The sequence below is a fragment of the Vanacampus margaritifer genome, chromosome 12, assembly GCF_051991255.1.
Source record: "Vanacampus margaritifer isolate UIUO_Vmar chromosome 12, RoL_Vmar_1.0, whole genome shotgun sequence".
NCBI classification, from domain to species: Eukaryota; Metazoa; Chordata; class Actinopteri; order Syngnathiformes; family Syngnathidae; genus Vanacampus; species Vanacampus margaritifer.
The window spans coordinates 16,947,749-16,972,419 of NC_135443.1; the positions used below are offsets into that span (position 1 = coordinate 16,947,749).

Here is a 24,671-nt window from a genome sequence, read left to right on the forward strand (position 1 = left end):
GTGTCACTAGTTCAACATGTAGTCTTTAAGAGGCTTTCACTAGCTAACATGTCAGTGTTTTGTCATTCACTAGTTAACAAGTAGGTATTTCAGCTCTCACAAGTAAGCTAGTGCAGCAAATCAGAGGTAACTAGTTAACATGTTAGAATAATTCACGGTCAACTAGTAAACATGTTAGAGCTTTTGTGCCTTACTAGTTAACTAGTAAGACTTTGAACATTACTTGTTTGGTCCACTGGGCAACTAGTGCATAAAAAAGCCGACTAGCTGCGACTTTGGCACTACATGCATGCTTATATGTGTCACTAGTTAGACTTGTGTCACCACTAGTTGGATTAAAGTGGCACAAGTTGCAGAAAATGGGTGACATGTCAGTGTTTTTGTACAAGTAGTACGACAAAGCGCATAACTAGTATGGCTGAATGTCCACCTAGTTCTGACAAAGAGTGCACTAGTTAGGAAACACTACTGTCTGATATCAAGGATATGGAATAAATGCTCAAAGGGCTTGCCATATTATGGCCATATGCAACAACTGAAAGATGTTTGCGAGTCACTCAAAAATAAATAGAATATATTGTATGCAACAGGGGCAGCACGGTGGCTGACTGGTTAGCACGTCCGCCTCCCAGTGCAGAGGACGTGAGATCGAGTCCGGGCTTCGGCCTTCCTGGGTGGAGTTTGCATGTTCTCCCCGTGCTTGCGTGGGTTTTCACCGGGTACTCCGGTTTCCTCCCACATTCCAAAAACATGCATGGCAGGTTAATTGAACACTCCAAATTGTCCCTAGGTGTGAATGTGAGTGTGGTTGTTTGTCTCTGTGTGCCCTGCGATTGGCTGGCAACCAGTTCAGGGTGTACCCCGCCTACTGCCCGAAGCCAGCTGGGATAGGCTCCAGCACCCCCGCGACCCTTGTGAGGAAAAAGCGGCCAAGAAAATGGATGGATGGATGGATGGATGTATGCAACAGTCCAGAGTGGATGTCTAACTACAATGATGTTATTGGACGGTCCAGCACAAGAAGTGATGCGCTGTGAGCACCACATTCACTCCCATTTTTGTTCTCAGTGTATTTCACTGAACACTTTAATCACATAAATATTTACATGTGATTTTCCTTAATGAATACATTCACATACAGTATTCTCTTTTAAAGTTGTAATTTTACACTGGTGGTTATAGTCATATACTGTATTTTAATCTAGCAAACATTAAAATTCTACATATACGCTGTATGATCTGAACAACAAAACATATAAATCAAATATTAGCACTACATTGCAATACAGCTGCAGGCTATATTGGTATCACAACAAATTAACTAAATTGAGTTTTAAAAAAAAAAGTTCACATACAACTGACATTCTTAGCAGTTAAAATGCTTCACGCTTTTATTTTATTATTATTTTATTTCCAATTACAACCATGCTAACCTCAGGGAATGCCTTTGGCTATTTACAAGATTGCCTATTTGAAGTCACTGGTATACTGATGTTGTAACTTGCATTAAAACAGCAATAATTAAAAATTGGCCAACTTCACCAAGTTGCTGCAGGTGCTTCAACAATGACATTTCTCCTCTACAGAATTTAGTGGCAGATATGCAGGAGTTACACACAGTGTAGATGGGCATAATAACAGATTGGTGAAATGACAATTATTTTTGATTGTGTAGAATTAAATATTGATTAATCTTGTCTTGAAGCTAGTGAGTCAATATGGTGTGTACTGCGTTTTCTGGGTTTAGTCATGTGATGGTCGCAATCTGAGCCCTTAGGCACTATGATGTCATTTTCAGTTGACAACAAGTGACAGTACTGGACAAAATCGCCCCCTGAGGTGTGAATCATAATCCACAAACAGAATATTAATCAGACTGCTGTGTGTTTAGACTAGTGGGTGTCACGGTTGCGGAGTGGAGGACCCAAATGCAGGGAAGCAGGAGAACCACGGCAGGGATGCATGTTATACTGAAAACGATTTATTTAACAAAAAACACTAACGTGTACTGGGTGAACAAAACCAACAAAGATCTGAAAAGACCAAAAATCAAAGTAACATCAAAACACCAGAGGTGACAGCGACAATGATCCAACAAAGACCGCCCAAAACCAGGGAACTAAATACAAGCCAACTGACGAGCCAATGAGCGACACCTGGACAAGACACAAGTGGCTGAGGGCACGGATTGGTTGACACGAGGAAGGGCAGGATTACACTCAACAAGACCAAGGGAGACACACAACCAAAAACAGAAACCAAACATGGCAGTGGGGGGACATGGATCAAATTATTGTAAAGAAAATATTTGACATGACTTGCAAAAAAGGTTGTCTATTACTTGCTTAGCGCTGTTGAACTGTCAACCAAGATAGCATTTAGCATTAGCTAAAGTAATAACACAATACCAGTAACCAGATTGACGAGCTATTAAACTTGGTAAGCATTTATTGTAGGCTATATTTGGTTTTCAGCGAAATTGTAGTGTCTCAGTTTTTAACCATGAAAACCTGGTCACTCAGACCAATGCCACGAAAAACATTCATCTATACAAAACTCCACTAAGCTACAACCAAAGTCTGCTCGGTAAAAAACTGGTTAGTAATTCACTTTAGCAGTTCTACCACATGTTTCTGAACCTAAATTGTCTTTATTATTTAAAGAGCGACATCAAGTTACCAAAAAAAAAAAAAGTTTTCTTTATAGCCTAAGAGGCATTCAAGTCAGTCAGCATGCAACAGCAGAAGTCTAGCTTTGTTGTGACATTACGAAGTGTAATAATTAGTTACTGCTGACACTTGTGGAGGAAGTCAACATATAAATGATTTAGCCATAGATAATCTTGCACTCATCAAGTGAGAGATATTTCACTACTTTTGTTAGGTGCAAATGTAAAGTAGGTGATTTATGACCCATTGCTTGCATTCCCCTTCGTCGCTGACGAACCATGCCAAGCCACTGCCACACCGTTCAAGAAATTTCTTTCAAACAATATGAATGTTCGTTAGCACAAAACAGGTTACAAGGACACAACTCGGCTCAGAGTCGGTGGAAATATTTTCTTGTCTATTCAAATTCATGTTATGAATGTTTCATTGTTTGATGTTCTTGACTTAAATGTGAGTTTCACAAGCTTCAGAGCAGAGCGAGCTGGAGGCATCTTCCTCAAAATGACTAATCTGGCCTTCGGGCTCAATGATGTGCAATTCACACACGGCAAATGGACTTCTTCCTTCAGATGTCCTCTCTCCTTGCAGAGTTTGACTTTTTCTACTTGTGTGACCATTTCCTCCCGTGTATTCAAGGCCCGCACTTTCCACCTGAAATGGAAAAGGACACAAATGCTGTGCAATTAGGGTCAGTGATTGAAGTGACTGTGGGGAGGATGAATGTCTCATCAATCAGATTCCGGTCCCTGGAGTCTTTAAATGAAGGCACTTCCTATTTGGACTTGACATTTAAAGTGGTTTGACCCACTGTTAAATTGCCTGAAATGACTTCCTTGTTCACCAGATTTTTGATTAGTTTCTTCCAGGGTTGAATTGTAAAATCAGCTCAGAAACAAAAGCACAGAGTGAGAGGTTGTGTTTCATTAGTTTGCAGAATCAAGCAGAAACTATTGAATTTATTTTCATATCGACACTACCTGTTATTTCTACACACTATTAACCAGTAAATTGCCAACAAATCCATTAATTCACATTTTGCGGGAGATGTGCACCATTTTTTTCACCTCAAGATTAAATCAGTTTTTTTATTTAATTATTTTATTTTATTTATTCCTTTATTCATAGAAAATAATGATTACAAATTGTTAAGTTTACCACATTTGAGTATGCCTGTTTGGTTACACGTGGATAGCTGTAATGTTTCAGTGCAGAAGGAACTGGTTAGCCACAAAGGAAAGTTTGCGTACAGATTCATTTCTGATTATGACACTTTAACCAGCACATCATTTCATTTGTTGCATCACTCATAGCTCTAATGCTGCATTCGAGGAAGGTGGGAAGGCGGCCTTTTCCGACTTCATACCGGCAAGTATGCACAGGAACGGCTCTTTGATCTCAGAAATCCGAGTTGCAAAGTCGGGAAAAAAAAAGGGACCAGTTTATAGTAGTCTGATGTCACTCGACAATGGTGAACCCTGTAGAGACAAACACCGCAGCTGGCAAAGCGTAATTGATACGATTATAAACATATTTATATATTTATTTAGTTATTCGAGAAAAGTAACTTTGTGTAACCCAATGTGATTTCGACTGACTGGAATCAGCCATCTTTGTTGTTTACATTTGCTTTGAACAGTTTGAGCTCGGAACTGGGAGATTCCAAGTGGGATATATCTGACTTCCCATCTTCCTCAAATGCAGCATGAAGAGAGTTTGGGAAAATGATGTAACCACAGTGGTTTGCTTTTGAGAGGAATTAAAGACTTTTGGAGCTGTTTGGAGGCTGGCGCAAGCAGTGGTGGCAACGTGTCCTCAACATTTAGCAAAAATTTAACTAATCAAGTTAGCAGTTGAACATGATTTTGGGATAGCATTGTGTTGATGTTGGTGCACAACAGTGCATGTTAGCAATACAAGGTGTAATACTAACTTAATTAAACGATGCAGTGTTTGGTAACTCAAGCAACATGCAGTTTTTTGATCACCTGAAAGGTAGTGTTTTTGAAGATGTAAGGATTCCACTCGACATAAGCGATATGTGATTCCAATAACATTCAGTTTTTCTCAATGTTACGTAAAAGACCTGTTTTCAGCTGCACCACCTGAGTGTCTAATTTGCAACTAAATGACATACCGGCATAGCAATATAAGGCATGTCCTTTTGAAATGCAAAACAGTTTCACACTAAGGAATGCAGCTTACACAGTAAAAAGGGGCAACACAAACTCTTATTGAAGAGTCTTTCTTCAAAAGAGGATCTGGTCAATAAGCATTAGTCATTATTTATCTCCCCCCCAAAACCAAACACTTATATTATGGATATTAGTTTAAATTATTGATCACTAATATGGGAATAAAAACATACTGTATGACAGTGGTTCTTAGCCTGGGTTCAAACGAACCCCAAAGGTTTGGTGAGGCTGTTTCGGGGGTTAGGTGAAGGTCAAGAGCCACACCCCATTCAAATGATGCGTGATGACACGCCCCGCTTGGCCATCATTGGCTGGAGGTAATTTGATGCACTCAGTAGTCGACTTGTTACTGTTGTGATGGTACGTGGTGTGATTTATTTTTTTAATCCCTTCACACTGTTATGTCCCTCCTGTCAGGCTTGTTTTGTTCTGCACTTCGCCTTGACCTTGTGTTGTACCTCGCCTAAATCTTGAATTTTTGTAAGTACTTTGTCTATGAGTTTACCTTTTTGTTTAACATTCACTTCTGTGTTTTTTTTTTGTGTGCGCTTTCTGTTTGTATTTTTGCCCCTTGGTAAGCATTTTGTGTTCATAGTTTTACATTGGGTGCAGCTTTTGATTTTTTTTCTCCCTTATTGGCTTCTTCCAACTTTTCTTGTATCATCTTACACTGATTTATATTAAACTTACTTTATTCGGGTGTTCACCACTCTGGATGAAATTTCATTATGGCAAAGAATACAGTGAATCATTGTGTGTAACGCGACTTCAAGTAAAGCAGATTAAACGAAATTACAGGCAACAGCGAAGTCAAGGGAAAATTTGTCGTACAAACGGTAAAGTAGACGCGGTCATAATGAACTCTTTTGACTGGCGAAGAGTGTATAATGTGCTTTATATATATATATATATATATATATATATATATATCCCTATGTTTCTTTTTGCCACATTTTCTTTCTCAAAGGTCTAGTATTTCTCATTTTGGGAACATGCTTTGCTAAAACATTGCCTGTAAAAGTTATAAAGGTTTTGTCATGATAACAGTTTGGGCACCTTGAGGAATCATTTCTAGCATAGCTGATGCAAAAGGAAATTTAGAACCTTTGACATGTTTTTATCACATTTATGTTTTTTTTTTTAACAACCCCAGACTTGTAGATGTTGATATGTTATCTTAATGTCGCTCAGAGGATTAAGTAATCATTTGTGTTTTGTGAAGTGACTTTAAATGTCAAGAGAGGCAGTGGTTCATTTATTTTTACATTACTGTGATGCTGTGTGACAGCATTCAAGCTGAAACTGTACTATTTGATAATAGATACCCTTTCAAATGTAATTTAAAGTTCATGTAAATTGGAAAAACTTTCTCCAACCATCCATATAATTTAAAAAGTTTATTTACATCATAGTCAATGCAGGATGAAGTACTGTATGTAGTTCTTATGCAAATCTTGCAAACATCTGTCTTAAAGGGCAAAGATGAACACGGCCACGATTCATCATTTTATTCCTGAGTTTGGTACAGGCTGAAGCCATCTTGCTGTTTAATTTCTCAACTCTGGAAAAGCAAATCTATCAGTATTAAAGTAATACAGTACTTTATGGCGTAAGTATGATTATGAGAAAAGATTATGGGATCAACTGGTGTTGCAGTCAACTTTTCTCCATCTGTTGATGGTAATTATTGTTGTAAACATATAGATGGATCATTTTACATTCATGTATTCAGTCAATTAAAACCATTCAGATTATGGTTCAACATAAAGCTTAGTCTCGGGCGCTTGAACTTAATAACTGTCACACTGCATGAGAAATCATGCATATATTTTCACTCTCCTTCACATTTCTTCCAGAGGAGAACAGATCAAAGGTAGCAAAAGTACTCACACGCTGTACTTCAATATAAGTACAGATACTTATGCAACGACGAATGGTAAAACTGTTTCAACTAACGCAGCTACTCTTGTTGTTAATGTCCCAGGTCTTCCATGTCACTACTTTCTGCCATTTTTATTTGTTTTATTTCTGCCATATAAGACCCTAAGGTCTCAATCAACCAAGACTCAACCCTTACTTAGTATTTCTCTATTTATGTTGTGTCAATATCCGGGAGGCGGGTAGGCTATTATTAAAGTAAGGAGTAGTAAATCGTAGAGATGTTTGTTTTCAGATGTAGGGAGTGAAAGTACAAAATTGTCAAAAATAAATACACTACTCAGGTTTAGATACCTGAAAAATCGACTTATATACAGCAACGAATGAGGGTTTTTGTGCTTTATTACTTCCCACCCTGGAACAGGCCACATCTTGAATATATGTCACTTTTGTTAATCATGAAACTGCTAAATATTAAATGGTTTAACTTTAAATTGTTAACTTTGTCACAAATGAAACAAAATTTGCATTCATTTGTCTCCATTAAGAACTTGCGTATATCTACCTTGCGTGAATTAGAGTTGCCTTTTAAGCAGCGTTGGGCATCTGTTTCTCTGAAGGGGCCTTGTTGATATTCTTCTCCGTCTTTCTCTGACAATCTTGGAATGGTCATCATCGGGCGAATAACCCCAGGCTTCATCTGAACAATTCAGCAGGCACGATAAGAGACATAAGATTTCATTTATAATTAATTATTCTGCAATTTCATTTTCAAAGGGGGAGTACAAATGATAAGACATAGTAACCCTTGAATGCCTGGTACCTTTTTTGAGTCCTTCAGCCTTCTTTCAACACTTGCAGACGGATTTATGCTGCTTATATATGCCTGATGACATAATGTGACAGAAAAAATAATTGCAGAGACAGAACACTCTTATTATTCTTTCTGAATAAGGTTCAAAACTGCAGTTGCACTTACATATTTGGTTTCACGTCCCAGGGATTTGGCAGAGTTGTCCTGGAAACACAACAAAGATATAATAATTGTCCTCTGCTGTAGAACTGGAAATACTTGTCCATGTATTGACCACTTATTTATAAAAAGTGACTGGAAGTGAAAAAGATACAAAGAAAAGACAAAAAGCTGAATGTTTTTGCAATTAGTGAGCAACAGGTAATTAGAGAGGACTTAACAGAGTTTCTTTGATCATTTCCCAGTTGAACGTCTGCGGAGTGATCTTAGATGTGTGGAGGATAGATGCACATATTCAAAGTGTGCACACATAACTACAAGAAGGTTTCTCCTTTTTGATCAATAATGAACAAATGACTTCAATCATCATACTGATGATTACACAGTTCAAATTCACTTTTATCTCATTATTTCATTAGGAAACATTTCCTCAGTCCAATGAGTTTTCCGTTTTATCCCGCGTTTCATTTTCCAGTTGAGAATTTCAGTTGTATCTATTTTATACAAAATGACGTTGGAATCGGGCTGAAACCTTGGTCACTTTTCAGGAGACCCCCAAAACAGCATGTTTGTTCAACCGTTTGTAAAAATAACACCCACACATATGGACTGACCAATATAAAATATATACAAAAAATACTAAATTTACCAAATTGTGACTTATGAGGTTTTGGCATGATGCCAGCGGTTAGTTAGTTAGTTATTTAGTTAGTTAGTTAGTTAGTTAGTTAGTTAGTTAGTTAGTTGGTTGGTTAAAGTAATTAATTAACTAATATAATTAATTAATTTAAGTAATTAATTAATATGTTTTTATTAATTAACAAGCACATTTGGAAAATGACTTTGTCCAATCAATCAGTCTTATGACTGTTTTATGTTCGGTCAGTGTGTTATGATGTTGATGTTGATGTTGTCAGTTACTATGTGCCTTTTGACGTGTTTGGTGATGATGATGTATTAGTCACTCTGTTGTTCATATGCAGTTACTATGTCCCTTATGATAATAATATGATGTTGTGTTCAGTTGCTAAGATTATTCTGTGCCTATATAAGTCACTCTTAGTTTGTTTAATCACTCTTATTTTATCATAAACGCCTTTATTCTGTCATATAGAATTGTGCATTGCCCTAGCTAGAGTTACGAAATGACACTTTTGTTAGTATGTTGAGGTTCCTTAGCCGAGGTTTTCTCTCAGCATGTTGAAATTTCTTCCATGCATGCTCTGCTCTTTGTTTTTTTTGCATCCAGCCTGCTCAATATTTATTAGTCAAAGTTTTTCTGTCAAGCGTTTTCTTCAAAGTTACCTGAATTCAGTCCTTTTTTCTGCTGTTACTTTGTATTTTTGTATATAAAGACTTTATCTTTATCTTTTCTCTCCCTTTATATGTGTCTGCGTTTGGGTCCTTATTCGGCATATCACATGACAATCAGTCTACATTTAGAAGAGTAAATTAATGTTACTATGTTGACAAGCTGCTACTGTCTATCTGAAGCCAAAACCAATGACCTGCTTTTTGCTCCTCCAGCTTTTATCTGCTTTAGATAAAGATGCTGCTACACTAACATCCATTGCTTTTTGCTTCTGGCATGTTGAAATGAAAATTGTCATTCTGTCTCCTGAAATGATGCTGATAAGTTTGATGTTGTCCATTTGCATTCTAATGTGTCATCAGATTACTGTCAAGATTATAATCTACATACTTTTGAGTTCAAAATCATTTTGTGCAATTGGGTCAATGATGATGCAGTGATTAATGTGATAAGACATAGCGGAAAGTATGAAAAGGAAAAGGGGAACTCACTGTACCCGCAAACTGACGTCGGCCATCGATATCTTGGTTGCCATTTTGCTCTAAAATGGAGACAAAAAACATCCATCATTAACAAAGTTGCACCAAACTACCGATCAAATGATTGGACTGAACCCACTGTTGGATTAGAATTTGCCAATATCTCATCAATGGCCGCATACAGTTCCTCGGACTGCTGCCGGAGCTGAGCAGGTGAGCGCATCTGATAAACACACAAAAGGATTGATCTTACAGCCCATCATTATATGACATCTACCACACAAATGTTCAGTGATGGGTGATCAGATACCTCAGCATGGGTGTCTTGATCAGCCCTTTCATTAGTGATGCCTCTTTTCAAGATGTTCTCACTCTCCACCTGCTCGTCTATTACCTGTGAATATGAAGCTCAGTGGATGCCTACAGACTGTAATCATCTGTGAGTGATTATACATTAGACTCCCACGTCACTCCTGCGCAATTTGCATACATGCAATTTATTTAGCGGATAAGTATCTCCTGTGGGGCTTGGATGTATAAGTACACCGCTTCTTATTGGCAGAACAGTCAACAGCTTAATGAGGTGCGTGAAAGTACCTGCTGATCCAACAGAAGTGTGTTTGTAGGGATTGCAGCAAGTGATTTGTAGCTTGACTTAATCTTGTGAGGCTTCGGTAGAGAGTGGGAAAAACACGCATGAATTCAAATTAATTCCAAAGATCTATTGAATTACATTGGATTACATATGACATTCATCACCTTTACCTGGATTTGCTCCAGTATACCAATAAAAATAAATCTTTCAGTCATTTGGCCAAATGTTGAAGTGTGACTGGTGCTTAATAATTATTCTATTGACTGCCATCAGGTGAGAATGCTAGTGGAAATCACAAGATGAGGACAGAATGATAATTGGCTCTTAATGAACACCCAACATAGAGTGGATTAAAAAAAAAAAAGGCTGGCTACACGGTTCTGGTCAAATGGGAGGTTTTTGTGATGGAAAAATCATGTCCACTTTACTTGCTATTAATGCAATTTACAACTTGTGCAACTCAATTCGGGGTGGATCTTTTCAAGAGAGGAAGTAAAAAATAAACATGTGTACCCTCTAATTAATGGGAATTGGTGGGCATTCACTGCTGTATTGAACAGAATATAAAATGACACGTGTCTTGTGTCATATAGCTGCATGTCTGCTGTTTGTAACAAACCAAAATCGTTAAAGAATTAAACAAGTTAAAATGAATTTATTGGAGACAAAGACACCCAAGATGGCTGCTGTATAGGCCTCGGTGTTATCGACAAGCCAATTGCTAGAGCTAATCTATGGTCTCCAAGTAGCATTTCGGCTAACCCTTCAAGCATTCAGGATGTTTGCCTCGAGGACTATTTACCTGTAATTTACAGCAACAAAGTAAGAAATAAACAACCCATTTTCAACCATTGATATGCGAGTTTCTACTTGAGGTTAAGCCATTTGAAATTTAACAGAACAACTATTCCGCAGTAAGAACAATGCAACAGCAATTCGCCTGTTGTTTTCAAACAATTGAATGTTGGGCTTTTTAAAAAAGCTTTGGTGTTGATAAAGTGCTATATAAGTCTTCTCTATTTACTATTTAGATCAAATTGTATTTATTTTCCTGGAAATATGTCCAGCCCTGCCACACCCCCATGAATCGTTAACACAGCTATAATTGATTAAACAGGGGGGACATGCAAAGGAATAGTATGACAAAATCATCATAATGTACAGTGAGTTTGAATGCTTTTCTCTCGTCTTCAAAAGGATTTGTCAGCATTCTCCAGCAATACATCTCTGATCGGCAAATCTTATGCAGAATTTTGTCTGTGTTGATCTATGTAGACTAGCCACTGTAGCCATTGTTTTGACTGGTGAGTGCATGTCTGCGTATCAAGTGAGCGAAAGTCAATTCAAAGAACAGCATGTATCCTTGAGCATGTTCAAGTGGTGCACGTGGCTACCTTTCTTTTTTTACCCTCTCTGTCACTGCAATCTGATATTCCACTCCCCGGCCTCGGGGAGGGCGTGGAGCGCAGGGAGTAGGACGGGGACGGCGTGAGGTCTCGAAATAGCGTGGCGGGAGAGGGCGTTGGCGTGGGAGAGCTGATGGGCGAGGGCCACCCGGAAAACGTGACGGGCGTGTTGCGTGACGGCGTCAGTTTGGGTGCTTTGGGGAAGCCTTGCGGTGATTTGCACCTCCCCGCGGTGAGAGGAGGGAGAGGTGACGTGGCGGCGCTGGCTGAGCGGGAATGTGATGGAGAAGAGAAGCTGGTGCAAGGTGAAGGGGATCTCAGTTGCTCAGAAAGCCAACGAAGTTTCGACAGAGAAGAATTTGCCTGTCGACTTTTCTCCACTGGAGAAGTGGCTGGTTTGCTGCTGAGGTCCGTGTGAACAAAACTGGGCTTCAGCTCAGGACGCTTGAACACATAGGAGTGCCGCAGTGGAACAGGTTTGAGATTTGAGCATAACCGTGGCGGATCGCTTGGCAGCACGATGCTCTCCAACTGCGGCGGCGAGATTACCTGCTCCCACTTTGGCACGCGAATCTCCCCTGAGCGCCTTTTAAGTGCAGTGTGAGGCCTACTGTGCTCATTAGGCAGCTCAGGCAGGGGGGCTGTAATAGCCCTAATAGGCTCCCTGTGAGTAAAAGTTTGACTATCTAAGGATGTCGATGATGAGAATGGAGAGGAAAACTCCAGGGGAATGGAGGCCACGCTGGAAGCTGCTGAGCATGCGTTGCAGAAAGAAAGGGTCACAGGGTTAACAGGCCAGCAGGGGGTGTAGGGCCTCCGGAGAGAAGCAGACAGAACGGGCAGGCGGCCTTTCCTTAGGATGGCTGTGAGGAGGGAGAGCCTGGTGAGGGGAAGCCGGTGTCGAAGAGGAGGGGACTGCGGACAAATAGAAGAAGCCAAACTGTCGCAGGATGAGAAACAGGATTGAGGGATGTGAACCAGACTGGAGCCTGGAGCAAGAGCGTGCTTTCTGATCTGAACCACAGCAGGGGAGAAGACGCCGGAGCGTACCGAGGAGCAGGGGGAAACAGTACGGCTGAGAGAAGTGGGAGAAGCAAGAGAGGGAAGCGGCATGGCAGGCCAGTACTTGTCTCTGTCCCAATTCTCGGAGAGGATGGACTCTCTGGATGAAGCCGGCGTTGGGAACACGTGCGCCGAGAATGTGGGGCTCGTCGTGCGATCCAACCCGGGGGGCTTATCGTTAGAGAAACCCGAGCTAACCTCGAAACGTCCAGAGGAATCGTGACCCCACTGCTGGGAAAGGCCCCGGTGTTTATTAGTAGTTGTCTCCATGGAGGCAGCGGCGCTGTGTTTGGGTGTATTTTCAAACTGGCCACCCGATGACGTGAAGGCTTGGGAGCGGCTCACTTGGGCCAATGGAGACTGTGGCTGACAAAAGAGTGGAGTGGCATTTTCTTAATTTGAGCTGAGAACAAATTTTTACTTTAAATTTGGTCAAAGTTGGTTCAAGCATTAACTTCATTTACATCTCATTACTATCGAAAGTACTATGACATGTTGAGACCTAAAACAAAAAAAAGACATGGTGTCTTATAACTTCAAATGTTGGCATTTTATTTAGCTTTTCTTATAGCTGTGCACATTTTAAATGGATATACATTCAAATCTTTATAACAGCCTTCTGTTGAGCAAGCTCCCTTACCTCATTTGTCTTTGTTTCGTTTCCTGCTCCTCTCTCCGGTGAATTCTTGATAAAGATTATCTCGGCTTTTAAAATCTTCCCATCCGTCATGGTCTTGCCGCTTATCTTCTCATAGGAGCCAGCCACCTTCTGACAGGAGAAAAGGCAAAGAGAAACTGAGAGAAGCCTGAGGTGAACTTGAGCGAGTCCCCTGCGCTCAGTGGCAGCTAACCACATGTCCCACACACATAATTCACATGTACCCACACGTCATGCTGACACGGGGTTAGGGCAGCCTGAAATATAAACTGTTCAGGCCGCTGCTCCAGCCCGCCAAAAGCATCCATAAATTGTGTATCCGTAACTCATCATCATACAAACATTATACCAATAGATTTACTATTTGCCATATAGCACGGACTGCCTACCTTTGTTACTAAGGGTGTCGCCATGTCACAATAATTTAATAATAAAAGATCAAATTAATACACGATTAAAAACAATAATACTACTTATACCCTATTTGTACAAAAAATAATACATTGAAGAGGCATAACAGTCACAACTGTTATTTGGAGTCGCAACAAAGCATGATGGGAAAGCCTCCTACGATTACCGCTGCTGTCTTCGTGTTAGCGTCATCTAGGTAGCGCACCAGAAGTGGTACGAATAGGTTTAAAAATAAGAGCACAAACAGGAAGTACAGTGTTAAGCTACCTTACTCTAAATTTCTGAGCATACTTCACAAGTCAAAGTGGCGGTCAACTCAGTGAAAAGAAGCTCTCCGCTCATTGAAAAGTATTGGCTTGGTTCGTTGGAATTTGATTTGTGAGGATTATTTTGATTTCAAAATGTGATGATTTGTCCTTTGACTACTATAACTGCTGCTCTATTATCAGTCCTGGCAACTCCATAGTCTAAACATGTTTGCATAAACTGTCCCCATACAGGAAAGGAGAAAAGTCAGAGTGAAGGGGGCACCCCAAATGGCACCTCAACAACAAAGTGATCTACAGTGTATGAATGGTAGAAGCCAACATTCAAGTCCCCTAAATCAAATTCAAAATCTGTTTACAAAAGTTGTCAAGTAAACACTTGTTCGCAAACAGCCCACAGTTTATTATTGGTACTCAAGATTTTTTATGACCATCTGTAAAAGGTTAAAGTTCATTCCATTTAATCTGCTGGAGACAATCGCAAATGTGTTCCGTGTTTCAGATTCCATTTCACAATATCAGGAAACAAGAGCACTCAGAAAAGCAATGGGTCATACAAAAGTGGTAATGGTAGATTCCTCCCACCTAGGTTTATTTTTCACTATTCACAGCAGGCCACGATCAATATCTATTAACGTGAGTTTACTGTATAAGACGGTTTTGATGACGGGCCCATCATAAAAAGACTTAAGTGACACAAAAAATAATAATTGTGCTGCAGCCTAACAATACCATATGGTTTCATGCATACCGGCATACTTATACTGTACATGTATTTTGGCAAAGAAAAATGTTTTCTGCAATTCCAAATTTGGGCTACGTCACCACAATAGGAATGGAACGTCACTGTAAACTGAGGAGCCATGGCAAATGAAAATGGCAAATTTGTTTCCATATGTGCAATTCTAAAGTTAATTTAAAAAAAAAAGTTATTTTTTTTAATATTTTATTGTACAACAGTTCTTGATTGTTCAACAACGTTGCCTTCATTTACATTAAGACAGTAATGTGAACCTAAAAGTGCTTCATAAATTATAACAAATAGATCTGATATAGAAAACTCCTAATACATCAAAGAGACTCGACAGAGGATGATTACAAATGCATGTTGTACACTCATTGATCTGTCAAAAAGTGTTAATCAATAGTGGAAATCATAGTAATGATTCAATCAGAGGAGTGTTTAACATTGGTATTGTATTATCCAATAAACGTCTGCACATTTTTATTTTATTTTACGTTGGCAAGCTATGACAAATTGGTTTAATTTGGTTTTACATATTTCATAAGTCCATTTATATGGCCTGTATAAAAAGAAAAGTAAATATCCTTTACTCAACATAAACATATGAACGTGCAAGGCGCCAAATAAAGAAAGTACCTAACTAGGGCAATATAAAAGGCTTCTATTACTGGCATTTTAAACAGATAATCCGGATAAACGTGCAAATTTTTCTCTTATATGATTCTGGGGATTATTGAACATTAAAGTGCAAATAATTTATTTTTATGCTCCAAGGAATGAATCTCTTTCCAAGATTTTTTACTTCTTTTTGGCCTCCACTGCTCTGCCATTTATCATTTTTGACACATATATACATATATATATATATATATATATATATATATATATATATATATATATATATATACATATGGCACCATACCAAAATGATACAACCCTACATTTACTAAATCAACATCACAAATTCCTGCGCTTTCTCTTTTTAGACACACACACACTAATGGAGCGTGTCAAAGGCGGGTGATGTGACATTTTTGTCCTCGGAAAATAATCCACATATGAGGCATTTTATGTTCATTATCTTGACAGATTGCATGTCAAAAGCAAAGTCATTTTAGACTTAAGTGTGTCAGTGTGACTTTATCAAAAGTACGAGTTTGTAAACTAAATTAAAAGGTGCAGTGGCTATTTATTTTATTATCATTTTAATGGTCTGATTGCAGCAAGATGAAGGTTTGAACCAAAAACAAAGTGGAAATGGGTTTGAATTGATGTCACACCAACTACAATTCATGCAGCGCAAAAAAACATTAACGTTTTAATTTCATTTGTTTGAATTATTTGTGTTCATTGGTTTGGTCAATGACTTACGGTGTGCTTTGAATTTTGGCCACCTGCGGAATTGAGTTTGATATACCGTATACTCCGGCTGTAGGTCGCCTCAGCAAGGGGTGCTGAGCAGCAAGCAAATTATGTCAACCCCCCGCTGAGAAGATCTTTGAAGTTATATATGCAGTCTACAAACCGGACATCAGAGGTTGGCCTCACGTTACCAGAGGCACCATTTGCTGCAATATTTGGTGTTGTCCTCACACCAAATAGCACATTAAACTCTTGCAGGCCTATCGCGACAGCAGGGGGTCGTTATCAGCTTTTTTCTATTTTTTCTATTTTCTATATATTATTATTTTTTTTATATTTCTAAAGAGTTACGAATGGAGAAAAATATTTTGTTGGGTTGATATGGTTGTGTTATTGTTAATGTTTTATGTCAAGTCTTTTTTAGAGTTGCAGCTATTGTGAAAACGTTGAGTGGACAATTACTCAAAGTAACTCCAAAGAATCCAAAATATAAAGCATATTTTAGGTTGAAATATTTCCGAGTTGCTATGTGAATGGTTACCTGTCTCCATTCATAAGAATACCTTGATTGACAGGTAGCCAGCATCCGTCTTGTCATCTGTTGCACAAGTTTTCAACATATGCCCTTTTTGAAATTCTCCATAAGGCTTGAAGGTTTAGGTTGAGAATCCTTTAGGTCTGAGTCTCCTTGGGAAATTTGATATTAGATCCTGCAGGTGACAGGGATTCTGTGACTAAGGTAAAGGATGTGCTATACTTGCACTTCCTCACTGTCATCAAGACTCTGGCAGCACTTTTTGAATGTACTAAAGTCTCTGAAGAGTCTTGCTAGAGATCCCAATGTGAAGTGACTTGCCTTAATCAAGCCCACAGGAGACAAAAATATGAACCAGTTTTGAGGAGAGAGTGGGGCTAAGTTTTTCAAAATGCCTGAGGTCGTGAAGGTAAATCTTGCAGGGATATTTGATATTGGCTTCAGAGGTAAGGGTGACTGGAGAAAGTAATGCTTGTTATGGAGGAAGACTCACATTTCATCTGGTTTTGAACTGTTCAGCTCAAGAAAGTTGTGTTTCATTCAACTGTCCTTCAAACACATAACCACCTAATTCCACTTCTTGTGTGCTTCAATTCATACTGAAAACAGTCTGTTTGATGCATGCCGGTCAAAAAAATTTAATGTGATACAGTGATTATTTGCTGAGCAATATAACTATCCACCTTTTTTTTTTTTTACCTAAAACCTATTAAAAAATCCCATACCGTTCACCTAAACCGAACACTTCCAGCCAGAGTCGTGAGGCCGTCAGGAGACACGAGGAAGGACCAAAGAAAAGAAAGGAAAGTGAAATCCAGCACCGACCAGACACCACCCACCCCTCACCAGGCCACCAACCAGAGCAGAGTCCTTCACCAACCCCAGAGACATCTAAATTCCAACAAATCAGGGAGACCTGAAGAGACCAAAGGAGAGACTGAGGAAAGGAAGACAGACGAAGCAGAGTGAGATCCACAGACACCAGCCTCCACCGATTCAACGACCAGAGGAAGAAGCAGATTGTGCCTGAGTTTCGATAAATGCTGGTGTGGTGGATCTGGCATACATGAAAATCTCCACCAAAGAGGGGAGCCGTCGACCCCTGCCAGGACAGAGCAAGCGTAACAAAAACCGGAGAGCAAACCCAGGAGCAGGAGCGGCCCCCACCCCAACACGGCCCGCGCCCCCAACCCAACGCAGCAGGATGGGGCACTGCAGGCCCGCCAGGCACCCCACCAGTCCACAGCCCACGCTACCCCCACGACCCCCGATGTTGGAGCGTTATGGTATTAGGGATACAGCCTTGAATTGGATCTGAAGTTATTTACAAGAAAGACAACAGTTTGTGGATTTGGGGGAATTTAAATCAACATTTTTGGACATGATATGTGGTGTCCCCCAGGGGTCAGTGTTGGGGCCAAAACTGTTTATATTTGTGCATTTATTAAAGTTTGTGTTATTTGCAGATGACACGACTACTTTGGTTTATGGTGAGAAAATTCTGCTTAATTTGGATACAGTTGCCTCCGAATTTAAGAAAGTAAAAACATGGCTTGATAAAAACAAGTTATCAATAAATTTAAACAAGACGGAATTAGCTGTGTTTGGTAATGTTAAAATAGGGAACTGCGCAAGATTGTAAATTGAAGGTGTAGATATAGAAAGAGTAAATGAGATTAAATTCCTGGGGTAATTTTTGATAATAAAATCTGCTGGAAACCACACATTAAATATATTGGATCCAAACTTTCTAAATGCATCTCCATTCTGACAAACGTCAAATATTTTCTCAACCAGAAATCATTACACATTCTGTATTGCTCTCTAGTATTACCATATTTAAATTATTGTACAGAAGTTTGGGGGAAAACAAGACATCATTACATACTCTGTTTCTGTTGCAAAAGAGCTTTTAGAGCAGTCCATATTGTAGGATATCTCCACCTCACCAATACATTGTTTCTACAATCTAAAACTCTAAAATTATTTGATCTTGTGGAATCCAATACTGTACAATTGGTGTAGAAAGCTAGACATAATTTACTGTCGGGTAATATTGAAAATATGTTTTCAGAGAGACAGAAAGGTTATGGTTTGAGGGGAATAACTTAAAGACAAAGTATTCAAGAACAACACTAAAGAGTTTTTGTAAATCTGTATCTGGAGTGAAAATTTTGAAAAGGCTGAGTACTGATTTACAACAATATCCAAACATAGACCAGTTCGAAAGGAAATATCAAAATCAACATTTTTGAAAAGTATAGGGAAGAAATGCTTTTCAATGAAAAGTCCCATTGGTTGATGTTCTTATTATTATTGTAATATTATTAGTATTGTTGCTATTGATAAGGGAAAAAAATATATGTATATGTTATATGCATAAGACACACTTTTCAATGTGTTAACTTTTGACAATTACTATAATAACCTTTGTTTTTAATAATCAAGATATATTATTTATTGTGTAACGTATGTTAAAATGGGTAGGACCTGATAAATTTCTGCTTCTTCCTCCTCTTATTCAAACATGTATGTGTAAATGTGTAGCTCATTATTGGGTGAAACACTGTGAAATTTTCTTATATTGCTTTCGTTGCTTGAATGTTGTGTTTGTTATTTTGTTTTATATGATTTTTTTTATATATATATTGTTTTTACACATGTACTTTTATAATCAGTTTGTTTTTTCTTTATATACATGTTCAAAATTTAAAAAATAAAATAAAAATAAATATATATATATATAATTGTGGGGGGGAATAATAACTACAAATAAAAGAAAGATAAGGCACTTTTCAGTGTTTTCAGTCATTATTTCCGAGACTGGCTGAAATGCGTGATCTTCAAACAGGAAGGAGTTGTTTGAGTCTAATTTCTTCCTGGGATGGTTTCGGATTAAGGTTCACATTGATGAACTACTACTACAATTTGCACATGTTTAAACATGATGCACAAGGATTACAAATGATAACAGTCATTAAAATGCACTCAACATCATTCAAGCCTTAGCCAATTTCGGATGAAGTGCATTCCACTGCATGTTAATATGAATGGGAATGAGCCCATAAGTAATGTAGTATGTGGGAAGCATACCGTCCGTATATAAGGGAAGTGCAGAAATTACAATGTGTTTGCCATTTTAAATTTTGGCTACATTTTAGGTGTGTGTGGTTAATTTATAGTGTGAGAATGTTATTCTGGATAACATTGCAGCAATATAACATACAGTGTAAGATAACATTAATTATTCATAGTCATTTGGATGTTAAAAATCCAGATTATACAACGGCATATTACACTAGTATTTTCCACCTACATTACACCTGTGTGATGTCACTATGAAATTATATCAACCAGACATTGTTGCTTTACCTGATTTGGTTTGATCGTTAAAAATCCAAGCACACATTTAGTGAAATAAGATTATTACAAATGATTTTCATGAATGATTTATGAGAACAGTTTTTTTTTCTTCATTTACATACATTATTAATTCTGATAATATAACTATTTCAAACTGCACATTCCGAGTGGTTCTTCCTCGCAGTGCTTATGAAATGCTAATCATCTCTGCTCCTTTGAATTGTTATCATGCTCCCGATGAGCTGTTGCCTCAAACACTTGAGCAGTTAAGCACACTGCAGCTAATTGTCTTGACACATTAGGCATAATGAGTTACAATTACAGTATTCCTTGAACGGGCCAACATATGAAAATGTTGTAGTCTCTGTTAAATTAAAATAATTGCGTGTCAGATTTACACCATTTTTGCCTTATTTTACACTTATGTGGTATGTCAATACTGTTAACAAAGTCGTGGTAGGTGATATCATCGAATTTGGTACAGGCATCTTAATGATTGAGTATTATTTAGTAACATTGTCACAGGTTAATCAAATTCATTACAGAGCCAGTCTGTCTTTCAAACAGTCATGAAAGAATTAGTCATCATGATAGAGCTCAGTCGGTGTTAATTCTGTGGATATCCTAGATTAAGTGACATCATTCTAAGGCCTCTAGTAAACCGACCACGCAAAGTTACAGTTTGTAAAGTCACCTCTTTGACAATAACATCACAATGCCAAGTGCATGTGAGCGATTGGGGTGGAAGGTGGTCTCCAAGTGCCCACATAATCTGTGATCACCCTGGACAACTTTCCATCATCCACCCGTGCAGGGCTTGCAGCGGACTTTGCACGCTTTGATTTTTGGTGTGGACTCCAGCAAGTTTATCTCTGCTATTGCTATGTAAAAGGCTTTGTGCGCCTCTCCTGCGCCAAATTTAGAGGGAATGAGCTTCCAAACAAGCCGTCTGTTTTCACTCACACAACGTCCCAAAACACAAAGATATCTGGCAGACGAGAACAACTGCGTAAAAGCTTTGCGAGGTTGCTCCTACTCTTCCACCGAAAAGCTTATCTTGACATCCAAATGATGTTGAAAACAGCAGGATGTACATGGCCTGGGGTCTTGGTATTCGCAATGTCCCTGAAGAAGGAGCTGAATATTTGAGTGGGGCAAGTTTATTGATTTTCTTTACCACTCAAAGAACAAAGCAATTCTTCACTATCAACTAGCGACTATGTGTGTGTATGTCGATATTTTATTTATGGCCATGACTTTACAACTGAATGTTGTTGGTTCACACTGCACTTAGCCAGAAGTCATATGCATTAAGCCCCCTTTACCTTGGTTGTGCTAAGTACAATAGCACCCTCACGAGTCCGTTAAGACTCATCTTGTGAATTCAAAGAGATGAAAAGCCATTCTTCACTATCAACTAGCGACTGTGTGTGTGTATGTGGATATTTTATTTATTTGTTGTCTCACACTGCACTTACTAAAAGTCATAGCATTAAGCCCCCTTTACCTTGGTTGTGCTAAGTATAGTAGCACCTTACCTCAAGACTTATCTTGTGAATTCAAAGAGATGAAAATCTCTAACTCATTGATTAATGTATTTGTCCTTCAGTGCTGTTGGGTCATCAGTCGATAAGTGGCCTGTAATTTGCTTCATCAATCAGAAGAGGCTATTGTCGAAAGTGATTAAAATGTATCACACCTACGTTACTCACTAATGCAGATATTGTTCTACCAAGTGCACTGCTCTCAATGTAGAAATAATTATTGGCAGGTCAAATGTTGGAAATCGATTTTTTTTTTTTTTTTTACAGCAATTGACTAGAGGCTTGCTTGTAAAGTCTTGTAAAATTAAGGTATTTTGTTCCTCTCTTTCTGATTTTTAATTGAATGTACATTCATCCAAAAACTAAAACTAAAAACCAATAACAACTACATAGTGTTACAGCAACACTCCAGTTCAAATAAGTCATGCTATCAATGTAGTAGCCGTGTTGAAAGCTGCCATGTTTACAGTGCTAATCCTATTTTAGCATGGCTAGCGCTGGTATTTGCTTAAAGCTATGGATATGTGTTCTCTGACTATTTCGCACAAACTTTCATAATTGCATATGTCATTATGAGAGGGGGGGGGGAGATTATCATCAGGCAAGTGAGGCTACATTCAAATCTTGCTAGCAGTGTTAATGCTTGCAAAACAGCCCTTTAGATGTACAGTAATGTAGTTATAAAAATCAATCTATGGCCTAATGAACCTATAATGAAATAAGATTCCCATTATCATTAACCTTTAAAAATAATTACATTGTTCATTTGCATACTGAAGACAGTAAAGCCTGACCTCTAAACTGTCAGCGCAGTATAACAGGTTAGCCTCTCAAGTAGGGTCACTAAGCAGAGAAAAGTTTGAACAATTGTAAAGGCCAGTGACAAAAAGCATATATTACGGGTAAAGTAAGTTTTGTTTTAATATGGCATTAATGTGATGGTGCCCCCAAAAAAATTTGCAGGGCCAAATCCCTGGCGGCAGCCCTGCTCTTAACACGTCATTAATTCTAGTCAGACAAAGTGTTCAAAGTGTTCCACAAAAGGAGAGACATGCTGTGGATTGTGACCTATTGGTTCAAATTCTCTAAAAAAAATTTTTTGGGGTGTGTGCAAGTGCTCCCCACAGAGAGCACAACACTAGATTGCAAATTAATGCTTTTAAAAAATTCATTAATTCATTCATCAATTCCTACTTTTTGAAGCTTCTGTTGAATATTTAAAAGCTGATTTACTTGGAGCTAAGAAAATTAACACCACAAAGACATTCCAAATTTTCAGAAGTCAAGCAAATAAACATATGTAACTTGTCTGTGTCAGTGTTATATAATGAGATGGTATGGAGGTAAATATGGTGCAAAACTAACCTGTAAAAAAAAATTGTATCTGTAAAAAAAAATTGTACCTGTAAAAAAAAAAAATGAATATGTGTAAAAATAAATATATATCTGTAAAAAAAAATTGTACCTGTAAAAGTCATGATTTGTACCTGTACAAAAAAGTGTACATTTGTAACTGTAGAAATAACAACTTGTAGTCAAAGAAGTCGCCACTAGGAGTCACAAGTGTTTTTTCTGCTGTTGTCCAGTCACGTGACTTTTGCACCAAATATCTACAAATGGTCCTGATTTGTACTTGTAAAGCACCGTGATTTGTACTCGTAGAAGAAGAAGGCGGGCTCTGGAGGATTTGGGCGGGCTAAAGCTCAACCTCATTGGTTGAACGAACGACAGTGGGTTGAACTCAAATGACGCCACGTTTTTATCATTAATATGCACAAATCCGAAATTCCAAACAGAGTAGACACACCAGTTATGAGTCATTTTGGAAGAAGAGGACGTCCCAGGCGTGAAAATTTCAACATGGTTCAATATACAAACACCGTGTGGAACAGCTTAAACGTTGGTTGACATGCAGAGCACTCAAAGTGGGCCGAAAGAAAGAAGATTTAGTATGAAGGTAAGATTTATTGTACGATCATAGCTTGTAATCCGGTGCTAGCTAGCTCATCTCATGTTGTTAATTGTCACGAAAACTGAACACATTGAAGTCACGATTTTTTATTTCAAGATTTGAAGCCTACCAGTGTATACATACGATCAATAGCTTGTACCTGTAAAAATAAAAAATAAAAACTCATAAACTGCTGCTTAGTGCTTAGATGTGAAAATTACAATAGATCTACAAAACCATATTGAATGTTTTACAAGATAACCTAAGCCTATAACCAAAAGTGGACAGTACTCAGCTACTTGTATTTGAGTAACATTATATTCAAGTATCTGTACTCTTACTATCATAATAAAATGAAAACAAAACGTTTTTACTGCGAGTGAATCTTTAAGCCGCTACAGGTATTTTAACCTCAACCCTTTATCCTCTGTATTTAATCATTTTATTTTAAATATTACATTTTCTTGATAAATGTCAGTATTTTTACAATGTATGCTTTGCAAACAGGTACAGGTACAAATCATGAGTTTTACAGGTACAAATCACGACTTTTACAGATATACATTTAAACTTTTTTCTAAAGGTACAAAAAAAATTACAAGTTAGTTTTGCACCATATTTACCTCCATAAGATGGCCATTGTGTGTTTACTTTAGTGTGTTCTACAAGTACTGCACATAACTCATAGCACTGATGTGAGTGTCAATCCAAGCTGTGTGGAGAAAAAAAAAAAAGTGGCAACACCGTGCTCGTTTTTTTGTACAACACTTGCTATGTATTTTGCTTCAAGTATTATATATTTTTATATGTCAAGATAGGGGCAACCCTTGCAACATTTAACGCAAAGACTAAAACATGAAAGTTTTGACACATCACACATTGCTTTTTAATGTGTGCAAGCTTGATCTGACAAACACAATAATACAGGATGTAAATCAATTCCGTTTCAACCAACAAGCCCTCTCAGAGGAGATTGCGCTCTGCCATCAAAGATCTAAAATTTAAAAAAGAAAAAGAACGAAAAACATCATCATGGCACCTTTTAAGTTCAAACTCTGCAGTGCAGGTTGAAGCAGACACATCCGCTCTGAGAAAACAACTTTAAATTATGTCTGAGAAAGTGCTTTAACAAAGATGGAACACATTCAAACGCCATGAATGAACTCCCGAAAGCTTGTTGTTGCAAAGGTAAATTTTTCTTCAGCTTTTCTTCATCAATGTGCGTTTTTATAAATAGATTGCATGCGTGGCACAGCAACATCACAAGACA

At 38.2% G+C, this 24,671-nt stretch overlaps 1 protein-coding gene across 3 annotated transcripts; it reads right to left on the minus strand.

Annotated features, from left to right (window-relative positions):
* Window positions 1-1,959: 1,959 nt before the first annotated feature.
* On the minus strand, window positions 1,960-13,809 carry mlip (muscular LMNA-interacting protein). 3 transcript variants are annotated; one of them, XM_077582988.1, is made up of 11 exons: window positions 13,614-13,809; window positions 13,207-13,335; window positions 11,493-12,932; window positions 10,101-10,172; window positions 9,814-9,897; window positions 9,643-9,726; window positions 9,521-9,565; window positions 7,719-7,757; window positions 7,563-7,625; window positions 7,305-7,439; window positions 1,960-3,320 (listed from the first exon to the last, which is right to left on the minus strand). In XM_077582988.1, exons 1-11 carry the CDS (start codon window positions 13,635-13,637, stop codon window positions 3,114-3,116), a joined length of 2,322 nt encoding a protein of 773 aa, XP_077439114.1. In that variant the 5' UTR covers window positions 13,638-13,809; the 3' UTR covers window positions 1,960-3,113. The 3 variants fall into 3 exon arrangements, with proteins under 3 accessions (XP_077439114.1, XP_077439112.1, XP_077439113.1); XM_077582986.1 differs by having other exon boundaries at window positions 7,719-7,847; XM_077582987.1 differs by lacking the exon at window positions 10,101-10,172 and having other exon boundaries at window positions 7,719-7,847.
* Between the last annotated feature and the right edge of the window lie 10,862 nt (window positions 13,810-24,671).

Excerpts from the sequence above, each read along its gene's own strand:
- mlip (XM_077582986.1), bottom strand. The coding sequence starts at position 13,637 with ATGGCGACACCCTTAGTAACAAAG. Across the intron at positions 7,848-9,520 it reads TGGCCGACGTCAGTTTGCGG|TCACTTTTTATAAATAAGTG; the intron begins GTACAGTGAGTT and ends TTTCACTTCCAG. Across the intron at positions 3,321-7,304 it reads GCAACTCTAATTCACGCAAG|GTGGAAAGTGCGGGCCTTGA; the intron begins GTAGATATACGC and ends TTTCCATTTCAG.